The 12,224-nt window shown below is 43.8% G+C and overlaps 1 protein-coding gene across 4 annotated transcripts in view; it reads right to left on the reverse strand.

Annotated features, from left to right (window-relative positions):
- Positions 1-12,224, reverse strand: part of RNF216 (ring finger protein 216) — an 82,020-nt gene that overhangs the window by 53,575 nt on the left and 16,221 nt on the right. For all 4 annotated transcript variants that reach the window (XM_061993787.1, XM_061993789.1, XM_061993788.1 and 1 more), the window contains 7 exons: positions 11,086-11,216; positions 9,183-10,040; positions 7,437-7,513; positions 3,773-3,875; positions 2,859-3,023; positions 1,158-1,272; positions 739-878 (listed from right to left, as the gene is read on the reverse strand). In XM_061993787.1, the coding sequence (XP_061849771.1) occupies positions 739-878; positions 1,158-1,272; positions 2,859-3,023; positions 3,773-3,875; positions 7,437-7,513; positions 9,183-10,040; positions 11,086-11,216 (1,589 nt within the window). The remainder of the gene's footprint in view (positions 1-738; positions 879-1,157; positions 1,273-2,858; positions 3,024-3,772; positions 3,876-7,436; positions 7,514-9,182; positions 10,041-11,085; positions 11,217-12,224) is intronic.

Here is a 12,224-nt window from a genome sequence, read left to right on the forward strand (position 1 = left end):
AGCAAGAACAATGAACCAAATTCTGTATTAGAGGGCTGCTGGTTCAGGTTTCCTTGGGCAGAGATGATCTCACTCAATGGGCCCCTCCAGAGAAAGCCCCAAGGAACATTAGCTGTGTTAAAAGGAGACACTCTCCATCTGCTTACAAGACAAGGATCTTTAAGAAGCTACTTTAGAAAGAACTGTAAATACAGAGCTATGAATCCAGCCTTTCCTCAGAGTACAAGGGGAAGACAACCCACTAGCAGGTGTTGCAAGGATCTGTTTTGAAACCACAGTCCTCAGCAGAGGATAAGACATTCTGGAGTCACAGGACTGCCTACTTATGGAAGGCAGAATGAGCAGACAAACTGCTTTCAGCCTGATCATTATTCATCACCAGCACTGAGCTGCAACTATAAGTCCTAAAGCAGCAGAGAAGCTTACTAACAATTAATTGGTAGAGCTTTTACTGCTTTCTGACAAAAAAAAAAAGTCCAGAACAGTATTTGCAAAAGTAGCAGCCACATATCTAAGCAAATACAAAACTCTTGTGCTTGGCTTTTTTCCTTCAAAAATGAGTTTCTTGGGAAGTCATGCATGTTAACAGGTAGTAAAGGGGCAAAGGTAGTCAGTTATTCAACATTTTGTTCAGCGTTTGAATTTCTCTGAGAGGCAGATTTCCATGTTTAAGGCCAAGACCGCTACAGTAGCTGAAGTCATTTGAACCACAAGATCAAAGCAGCTCCTACCACTCACCTCTGCCATCTCTTTAACTTTCTGCTCATAGAATTCCTGCTCCAGTAGCACTGGTGGGAGAAGAGAGACCTTGTCATAGGACCTCCAGTGCCGTCTCTTATTCTCCAGGAAGAACATGCGCTTCTCAATTTTCACATCCCCTACAGCAGAGTTAAAAGCACAATGAAATGAGGCAGAGCAGCCAGAACAAAGGTTAAATCCTCCTTCCACACACCACTAGGTGCATAAATTCAGCATCTTAAGCAGTACTGTATCAAGTAGAGTACTAATGAAGAATATCTCCAGAACAGATACCAGACAGTGACAGAAATAGCTGTTTGGAAGCACATCCCTTTCCAAGAAGGGCACTTTCCGCTGCAAGCCAGCTCTGCTTACTATAATGATGCAGAGAAGACAATACATGCAAGCTTGGACTTTACCTTGCTCGAATTTGAAGTCTATATATGAATACTGATTCATTTCTTTCCTCCTTTTTCGTTTTCCACTGGTTTCAGGAGACAGCTCCTGCCATTTTTTGATAGCATCTGAAAAGGCCTAGAAAACAACATACAGACTTAAGTCCTGTCTATTCCTGGAAGAAAGCAGAAGCATATCATAGAATCACAGAATGGTAGGGGTTGGAAGGGACCTTTAGAGATCACCTAGTCCAATCCCCCTGCAGAAGCAGGGTCACCTAGATCAAGTCGCATAGGAACACGTCCAGGCGGGTCCTGAAGACCTCCAAGGAAGGAGACTCCACAACCCCTCTGGGCAGCCTGTGCCAGGGCTCCCTCACCTCAACAGTGAAATCGTTTTTTCTTACGTTTAAGTGGAACTTTTTGTGTTCCAGCTTCATCCCATCACCCCTTGTCCTGTTGCTGGCTACTATAGAAAAAAGGGATGTCCCAACCTCCTGACACCCACCCTTTAGATATTTATAAATGTTAGTAAGATCTCCCCTCAATCTCCTCTTCTCCAGACTAAACAGCCCCAGGTCCCACAGCCTTTCCTCATATGAAAGATGTTCCATTCCCCTGATCATCTTGGTGGCCCTGCACTGGACTCTCTCCAGCACTTCCCTGTCCCTCTTGAGCTGAGGAGCCCAGAGCTGGACACAGGACTCCAGATGAGGCCTCACCAGGGCAGAGTAGAGAGGGAGAAGAACCTCCCTTGACCTGCTGGCCACAAGCTTCTTGATGCATCCAAATACTTCAAAGAACAGCACAAACACCTTCATAAGGCTTACCCAAAATCAGAAAGCCAAACAGCCCATTACAGATGCAAGTACACCTCTTTCCTTCACTCACCATCTTGCTTTATGCACTCACAAAGCAATCCACAAAACCAAAATATGAATGACACGTCACAACATCTCAGCTATTAACTGTAACACGGCTGGTGTCCACTCTGATGCAACAGAGCTGGTTTGGCTTTTTCTTGTTGTCAGGTTTGGGGGTTTATTTTTTCAAAAAAACTCAACAACCCAGAAGCTCAAATACTCAGTGATCAACCATACAAGTGAGAGACATGGAGGTTTTGTTGTAGTAAAGCCCTGGAACTGTACAGAAAGAAGCTCAAGCAAGAGAAGCGTATCAGAGGAGTAGAACGAAGTCAAAAGCCTGAAGCCTCATTTACATTCAGTTTGTTGATACTTAAGTGCCTTCACAGCTCCATTACAGTGCAACTCTTTTATGAGCAATATAGGACTCGTTCCACAAGTCATAACAAGAAACAGGACAGTGACACTTGGGCTTTTTTTCAATTACATACAAGCAGTTAACTAATAGCAGCAGTTAAATGCTTTAAGATGTAGCTAAATGTCTGGGCTTTATTGGCAATTACGCTGCACTTCAGCAGCGAACACTTCTCACTTTATTGCATCACCCACCATCAACCAGCTAGTCCTTCCCCAGGTCTCTTATTAGGGAAAAGTAAAAACTTCCTGCAGCATTCTGTCTGGCCAATACCTTTTGCAACCTTCTACTAAATGGATTAATACTGCTTAAAAGGAAAGGAAGGTTATTAAAAAAGCTGTAACCACACACTAGCAGATGGTACAGTAAGGCAAAAAGACATCACACTGTTCTCCACAGGCATGGGAGAGAACCCTAGGAAAGAAAACAAGACTTGGACTGCAGAACCTTTCGTGTGATTGCATAGTGTCCCTTGAGTTCATGCAGTGCCCACTTAATGTCTTGGCTGCTCAGCATTTTGAAGTCTGCCATAAGGAGGTCAGCTGCCTGAATAAAGCACCGCTGATCAAGAGGGGCAAGTTTGGAAAAGTCAAAGTAGTCCACTTTAGGCACCTAAGGAGAAAATGCAAAAGATATAAAAAAGCTGACATAAATACACCCAACAACTCCAACCCACTCTTTCAGTCCCACACTGCAGCTCTGCTCCTTGTCAGGATCCACACAATGTAGTTTAAAGCCATTGTGTGTAGCTGCAGGAGACAGAGAGGAGAGGATATGTTTAGGTTGCTATAACAGGTGAACAAGTTCATTGGAAGCATCTCTCAAAGGCAAGAGTAGAAAGAGTTATTCAACATTTCTCTCAGACCACACACTGCTATTTCAATACACTTGAAGGGGCTCAGAGATGACTTTTTTTTTGTCAAATGGACTTTAGAAAAATAAATAAAATCAAGAAGCTGTAGGGAGGTTCCCAGTTGGGAGGCTGAAAGGCAAAGCCTCAAGGCCACACAAGAAAGACCTGAGGGCCAGGCCTACTTCATGTGACTATGAGTGACCACGGAATTGTTATATTAGTACCCAAAATGAACCCTTCAGATGGGGCAGCTGGCAGGCAGGGGCAGAGGGTCTCACTGGAGGCAAAAGAGTTGACATGGTGCAGTTATGCAACAGTGAAAAGGAAAATCTTGGAAGATATCTTGCAAGTAACTATTGCTATTTAACACTGTCTTCAATGCACCCAGAAGCCTCCTCTGACAATATGGCTCAACCAAGCACTCTACAAATATGCACTAATAGAATCAGACATCCCAAGGTCTACTCAGGTACGAGTGGCACACTGTAGATAGGATACTCTCACTTACCTTTGTCTCATCTTGGCTGGCAAGCAGGCTGCTACTGGGATTTAAAACCACTCTGCCTTCCTTCTTTGGGTAATCTGGATTTTCCAGAAGAAAGTTACAAAGTCTGAAAAGATAAATACAATTACTTCAGGGTTTGGGAGCCCAGGTTCACTCCTCATTTATACAGTTTTTAGTATCCTATAATTATGAGGATAGGCAGGTAAGACACAGCCTGTCCTATAAGAATGGAGGCCCTGGATTGGAGCAAACTGCAAGCAAATGACTGAGAATTAAGAATGATTGGTTGTACGGCTGCAGAAAGAACAGTAAATAGATTTGTCTTTCAACAATTACATTTACATACATGAAGTGAGTAAATGTGGGTGAGTTCTAACCAGTCTACATCTCTCCATGGAGAGGTGAGCAATTGGACTTACTTCCCCACTCACACCCAGGGGTAAACCCACGGGAATTAGTACCTCCTTTGAGCACGTGTCAAATTCTGCATGACTAGGAGTTAACTAACTTTTGGCTAGTCTGGAATTAACATTATGAAGACTATACAGGAGAGAACAGTCACGACGTTAGCAGCATTAACTGAAATCTAGCTCTCATCTACTGTGGCTAATACAAATGCATCTATGGGAAAAGCAGCATAGGAACCCCTACAAAACCCATAAAAGGTTGCTGTATTCCTCAACAGAAGATTACAGATTCCAATTGGAATTAAAGTCTCCAGTCTTGATCTACTTTCACATTAGAGCAGAGACAGAAACGTGTTTAAACTGTCATGTGACATACAGTCATATACAATACATCCTCTTAATACAGGTTTCATTGTAACAGAGATTGAAATCACAGCAGCATTGTTCAACTTCCACTAGAAAGTGGTCTAGTGAGAATGGCATTTAGAACAATCACTAAAAATTGCATGCTAGCCTGTCAACACTGCATTACCCAGGTCCTATCACAAACAGCTTAGAATTTCAGATAGAAAAGACTAGCATTTGTTTTCAGAATGCCCCATTGCTTGGAGATCCACAGATACTTCAGAAGCCCTTTTGAAGGGAAAGTTTACTCTGGGCTCTCTGTCTGAATCAGCCTTTCACATCTTATTCTTAGCCATCAGTAACCAGCTGTGCTAGCTGGGTCAAGTAACAGAAGCTGTTCCTCAGTTTCCCCAGCTGTAGAATAATAACCTTCTGAAAGGAGCTAGGACAAGCAATTAACATTTGTAAAACTTTTTGAATGAGAAGGTGCTAGGTTGCAGAAGACATAATTGCAGTTAATTTACATTCCTGATGTCAGAAATCACTCCCTAACTTAGAAACCTGAACTGGCTTAGAGCATTAACCCACTATCAAGGCATGACTACTCTAGCCCTGCTTTCACATTCAAAGAAGAGGCATTTCTCTTTGTTTAATCAGGTATTGACATCTTGAGCCAAAGGCTTTTGACAAGTGTGAATGCTTCTGCACACAAAAGCTGAATAGATGATACCCAGCTAAGAGGAGCTCCCACATCTTACCTTTCACATCAGTTAAAACTTTTAAGACCATCATTTCAGAAAACAACAAAATATCTTGGCACTGAGCATTTAATAGCTTCCAGCCACCCCCTCCCCACAACCCTTTTCGTAAAAGATAAGTTTTTTTTAATCCAGCACCACGGAAACTTCAAGGAGCTCAAATCACTGCAGTTCAAACACAAGGCTTTCAGCTGGGGCACAGTCAGAACACATTTGAGCTCTTCTGCACGTTGCCATTTCAATGCTCAGGATTTTCAGAGACGTTAACCTTCAGTGTCTGACAATTAGTTAAGTGGGTCCCAGCGCACACTGCACGCACACTTGCAGCACTGTTCATTAATATCTGCACCACAGGACATAGAGACAGTTAAAAGCCTCATCCCTGAACAAACCCAGCCACCCTTATTTATTATATTTCAAGCCTGATTCAGCTTGACATACCATGGAGATCAAAGAGACCCTGCCAGCGAGACTGACCAGAGCTTTGACCCATTTGTTCTCACACAAAAGGTGCAGTGGCAACTCAAAAGATAGTTTGGTTAAAGGAATAAAAATACAGAGAAGAAATCTTTATTATCCAGTAAGTGGGTAATGCACTGCTGAGCAGGCACTGTAGACAGCCTACAGGGAAGCCTGTAAGCACCTTTTCATCTCATTGGGTCTGGGGCACACCATAGGAGAGAAGTGATTTCAGGAGCAAAAAGGGAAGGAACGTATTAAGACTGACGGAAGCCAATACTGAGGTTTAATTCTATCAGGCTTTGCAAAATCCCACAGCACACAATAACATGTTCTCTCACAACAATCTGTGGGAGGGTCCTGCAGCCAGATGCCTTAGTGGCCTGAACACTCTGAGGAATGGCACTACCTGTGTTCCACACTCCCAAGGCAACCAGCCATGCTGAGGCACACTATGTATGTGGTGCAAGCACTTGATGACTTTCTAACCAAGAAGCCCTACTTTGGAGACACGACTTCACAGCACAGACAAAGGCAGCAGAATAGGAAATCTATGCCCACTGGATGGGACCATCCTTAGTCCCTTGCCAGTTAACTTACTTATGGTCCAATAACTAATTGTAAGCCTCACGCACTTGCATATTGCTTAATTAGTGCCCCAGTTAACTGGAAAGGCATCAGATTAACACAAGATAGTGAATGTTCTGGCAACCAACACTTATTCATCATTTCTTGTATCACATAATAACTAGTTTCAACACATTTGAGATAGCAGTGGCAGCTGCAGAGAAGGACCACCTAGCATCAGACACAAGTCACAAGTGATTTACTTCAAACCACTCTCCCCTCTGTGTTGTCAGTGCCAACGCACGCAATCTTTTGCTCCTCAGCTGTGTGAACTTTACCCAAAAGCACTGAGATGAGGCAACTTATCTATAAGGCTAGTGACTGCTTTTAAACTTTTGCTTCTAACTTGACTCTCAGAGTTATCAAGCATGATGACAACTCAGGTATTCTTGAGCTGCTAAGACAACCAAAAAAGCCACAGGCCTCACTCTGATTTTCCACTCCTTTTACTTCCCTTCTTGGCTCACACTTCTGCCTAGTTCTGACCAAAATCAATCCCTTTGCAGACATCTACAATCAATCCTACCAGTCCTTAAATGTGTTTGCTCTATTTCATACGCAAAAAGTGATGTGAGAGAACTCTGTACCACTGCTACTTGATTAAGAGATCAAAAGCCAACATCATGGCATTAAATAATGGAGTCCAAAACAGCTTTATCTGAAAAGAGCCAAAAGCTAGTGAAATGAAGTAGGAAACTATTTTCTCCAACCCAAAATTCACCAACCCACCTTTGTACCATGTTTTTATAGAAGTCATATCAACACCTACATCTTGACACTCACTCTTTTAAGAATCCTAGTTAAGAGGAAAGCATTTGTAATATCTTTACGTAAGCAAATAATCTTAAAAGCAGAGAAGCTACAGCACAAGTGAGAATTAGAGAAGAATTAACAAAAGCTCTAATAGAAGGGTAAAAAAAAAGAACCCTGTGCTCTTTGGCACTATCAACTCAGTGCTGACTCCCAGCCTGGATCTGCTCTACAACAGCATCATTAGCAGGTGGGGAAATGGAAACGTGACTGCAGCCAGACTGTTGTATGATACACCCTGGCTCTTAGCTCCATACTTACACATTTAAGTCATAGCAGTTTTTGATGCTGATTAGCTCTTCAATATATTCCTCCTTCACATCTGGGAATCTTGCTTCCTACAGTAGGAAAAGCTAAAGGTTATGTAGGTATTAGAGGAGCTGTGTAGCACAACCTAGCAACAGCACCAAAGACAGAGATTTATAGGTAATTATCTAGCATGCTCCTGAGACAAGGGCCAAAATGGATTTCCAGAGACCATTTATATCCATCCAGCCTGGATACTGAAAGCTGCTGGCTTTCCTTTGCTCCACAGAATGATTGCTAACAGTTCTTTCTCACAAGAAGAGTATGGGCAGTGATGTGAATGGTCATGAGCAGCTGGCCTAAGGAGTGATTGGGTTGGATGGAAAATGAGAGGCACAAGAAAAGCTAATATTTACCTTCACACAGAAGATTAAGGAGTTCTAGGTTGTGTACTGAAATACAACATTCCAAAGCAAAAGCAAAAAACTCAACATGTACACCCACTCAAAGCACCCAGACACACTAGCAATGAGATCAGGACAGACAACACACTTCTACTGGCATTTCTGTGAAAGCTCTCCCAGCATTGGCCTCATAGCAAAGAGCCCTTTTGCTGCACCCTTGTTGAGTTTCTGCACAGGTATTGCAATCAATTGCACCATATGATGTTTTGCTTTGCAAGACTGGACTGGTCAGGGTTGCCAAGCAACCCTGACAACACAAGACTTTCTACTTGTCCATCTCAAAGCAAGCCACTTATCAACAAAGTCTTGCTTTGAAAAGATTCTGAGTTGAAAACTGAATTTTGTTGGACTGCTACTTAAAGAATATTTTCTTCAGTTTTCCCAAACAGAATCAGAAAAGGAAAAGATTACACATGTGAAGCATCACCACATTTGTTTTGTTTTTTAAATATACACCATGTTGCTCAAGTTGCTGAACATTCCAAAGGTTAAGGAGTATCCTCCATGGTCGTTCCGTTCTTGTAGCTAGTGTCCCTCACGCTAAGCTTCACACACAGAGGAGCATGTGGAGCTAATATACATGAATCCTCATGTTGCTTATCCAGGAATCACTCAAGAAATCCACACTACAGGGGCAACAATGGTGGTAGGCCATGGACCAACCTAGAAGAGCCAGCTGAAAGCAGCCATGGCTCTCAGTCATGTGTGTCTCAGCCTTCTCTACCCCACACTCTGCCTCTCAGCCAGTGTTCAGTGTCTCAGTTTGGCTTGTTTAGCTCTACACCCATTCCTAAGCCAGCTCTACAGAGTTGGGTTAGCAATCGGCCAGACAAAAATCAAACTAGGAGAACTGAGTGGGCAGTAGCCTTTGAGGGAACAGACACATTTATTTCACCCTGCTGTGTCCTTGAGACCCTGCAATCAGTTCTGCTAAATCTCTGACCAATAGAGATTCACATCTCGAGATTCACATCTTCTCACCACTTCTGCCATAGTGCTGGGGTTAGTCTTTCAAAGGAAAGTTTTCCAAGACATTCATTGCATGCTTCTCACCTGGAGTCTCAGCCAATACAGAACCATAGAATCATTATGGTTGGGAAAGACCTTTAAGATCATCAAGTCCAACCTCTAACCTCACATTGACAAGTCCATCACTAAACTAAACCATATCCCTCAGCAAGTTTATTTGCAGTTGAATTTAATAAGGCTGCACTTTTAGCATGTGAAACACTGTACATCTTGAAGAATCTACTTGAAAAAGGCACAGAGAAGGCAAAGAAGCCCTGGGAATACTTACTGTCTCTCTGATGAGCAGGGCAGTGAGGTCTTGACCCTGTCCAGCAGCTCCTTGTTCTGGCACGTTACTACAGCCAAGCTGGTGAGAGGCCTGTGCAGGGAATGCTGGCCCAGGCTGTTCATTGTCTCTCGCTGCCTGCTGATCCGTTTCCTCTGGTGGATGTGCTGGCTGGGGCGAAGCAGGGCCTGGGATCCCATCCTGCTGCGGTGCAGGGCGCGGGAAGGCTGGCCCAGGACCTTCCTCTCCATATGCCCTCAGAGATCCTGGGTCTGCTTCAGGCTGCCCTTGCTGAGGAGCACAGCCACTGACTACAGCACGTGGCTCACCTTCTAGTGGCTGGAGGCAGGGGGGATCCAGCTGGCTGTTCTCATGGTGCTCCTGGGCTGGGGCAGTTGAGGCAGCTGCTCCTCTGAGGTTTTGCTCTGGCTCTGATTCCCCTCCTTCCCATCGCTGGGCTTCCACCTTTTCTTCCTGTTGTGCTGGAAAGTCTGCATTTTCGAGGCTAACAGCTTCTCTGTTAACAACAGGCTGTAGACTTGGCGTTATTGCTGGAAGCAAACTTGGGCCAGGCTCCTGGTTACTTGTAAGTTCAAACCTGGGGCCCTTAAGCTCAGATGGTCCAGGCTGCTGCAAGGCAAAGTTCATATTCTCATCCCTGCTTGGTCCAGCACTGCTCTCCACCATGTGGTTATACTGGTCTCCCTGGCACAGCACACCTGAGGTCTCATCTTGCACATGTGTGCTTTTCAAGGGCTTGACAGTACTTTTAGATCCTCCCTCTCCCACAGTGTTTGCACCCTGCCACTGAGCAGCAGGTCTGATGACATTGGGACGCAGAAGTTGCTGATGCTTTCGAGTCTAAAAAGAAGACAGATAAGAGTAAGTAGGAGTTCTTGTCTGCGTGTCAGAATCCTTGCTCCAGATGATCTGCATCTAATCAAATTTCTGATGGGAAACAGATGAAAAGTCTGTTTAGCAAGGTGCTTAAGGCATAAGACTACAATCCACTTACTGAGGATGGAGTTCAGTGAAACAAAGGTAAGTTCACAGGTACTAAGACAACATTTGACAGAACTGGGGATGCACAGGCTTTTCAGATTGGAATAATTTCCTGAGCCCACCTCAGTCCCCAACTCCCTCTCAGTGAAACAACCCAGGAGGGAGGAACTAGCTGATGGCACATTTACATTCTCAATTTATTTAAACAGGCATGAACCAAAGCACAAAACATTAATCTCTGGCCTTGTTCCTGCCTCTGGCGGACAGAGTGCTGCTGGTATTGTTTCCAACTAAGAAACAGAAAGGTCAGCTTTGCAACTCATTTTCTCAATGCCTAGGGTTTATATAGTGAAATGTATTCTTAATATAGCTTAGATATGAAACTAGATACTTAAAATAATCAGGGTAAGCTAAAGCCTTTGGGCCTCCTCTGTGTGACTGCCTGTGCTGCTGGAAAGAGACTTATCAAGTGGGCTGGGTTTGTGAAACCACAAAACTAAATGCCTGCAACAGCCCAACGAGAATCCAAATATCACAGAGGAACACAAGACATACAAGGTCAGACAAAGCATGTTTTGAAAACATGCCTGCTAAGGAACTCTTATAAAGCAAGTCCTCTTATAAAGCACTCCACCTTTCTGGATTTAGACAGATGGCTACAGCCTTCCTTAAGTAGAACTTTCAATAGAATGCGGTTTAACAGTCTAGTTCTCCCCACCTGTGCCCAAAACACCATTAAACACTTCAAGCCAGCAAAAAATGTAACTTCAACATTGGTTTCAGACAATCTAAGTAAGTTACTGTAACCAGACATGACTTTCAAAGGAACGCAGCAGATATTTGCACAAGAGATGGCTATAAAAGCCATAAATAAAGGAGGACAAGTACAAGAATGAAAAGTTACCTCAGCCAAGATGACTACATCATCGTCATCTTCCTCCCGCTGCTGCTCCGCTGGCGCTTCCACCAGAGGCAATTCTTCGTCTGAGGAATCCGATATGGTGATAAAACCTTCGTCTCTGCGGTTTATCCAGTCTGGAGTAAAGTAGGTAAAGTTCACTATTTGCTAAACGCAAATAACTGAAATTACAAGGCACAAGCACTGAAACACCTGAAAGGGCAATCTTCACATTTACACTGCAGCAACAGGGAAGAAGCCTCAAAGGTCACTGGTTCCTCTGGAAGGTACTGTTGCAGCCACTCCTACTACCTCCCTCTGCCCTCTGAGTAAAAACATCAGCACAACCTAGAGCTCACCACCATGGCACCTGCATGAGGCAGTCACTCTGACACCTATGCAGAGATTCTTCTGTCTCAAACTTCTGCACGAGTCAAGTTGCTCAACAATTATTCTGCACAAGCCACACGCACGGCACTTCCTAATTTTTGCAGAGAAGTCCTGAACTTTCAGTATCTGAAGGACATTTCCTTTTATTAATGTACAGTGTATTCTAGAGGAGAGATGAGGTTCCCCGTGCAATTTGGCCTCTTCTGCAAGAGTGTGACTTTGCAGGAGTACCTTATGCAAGACTGAGATAGGGCTCTTGGCTGTGGGTGCAGAAGATATTCTGCTATTAGACGGTGATCTTGTCCCTCAAGGTTTGTCAAGAGGAGAACACAGATGCTACTAACAGTTACTGGAATGCAGGAAAGACACTCAAGCCAGAAACAGAGGGTTTCTGTACTGCAGAGACAGCATACAACCATGCTCTCCCTAGATTTGACACATCTTGGCTTATGCTTTAGCATAAGTGTTCATGAGCGTTCATTTATCACCTTCCAGGCACACACAGAAAGCATCACTTTGAATTCCACTCTTGGAGGAACAGGTGCCAAAGCACACAGCCCTAGGAAGATTGGAATGCAATGCCAGCCTCTCTCCTACCAAGTCCTCAGAAGGGTGGAACACCATAAGCCCCTCAGATCTGCTGAAAAAACTCTACATGGTGTTCCCAAGCAGTTTGTAATTTGCCTTCAGGCAGTACAACAGGAGAAAGACAAGAGCCAAATATTTTGCATGTTGGCACAAAATAAGAACGTTTT

Source organism: Colius striatus, chromosome 3, assembly GCF_028858725.1.
Source record: "Colius striatus isolate bColStr4 chromosome 3, bColStr4.1.hap1, whole genome shotgun sequence".
NCBI classification, from domain to species: domain Eukaryota; kingdom Metazoa; phylum Chordata; class Aves; order Coliiformes; family Coliidae; genus Colius; species Colius striatus.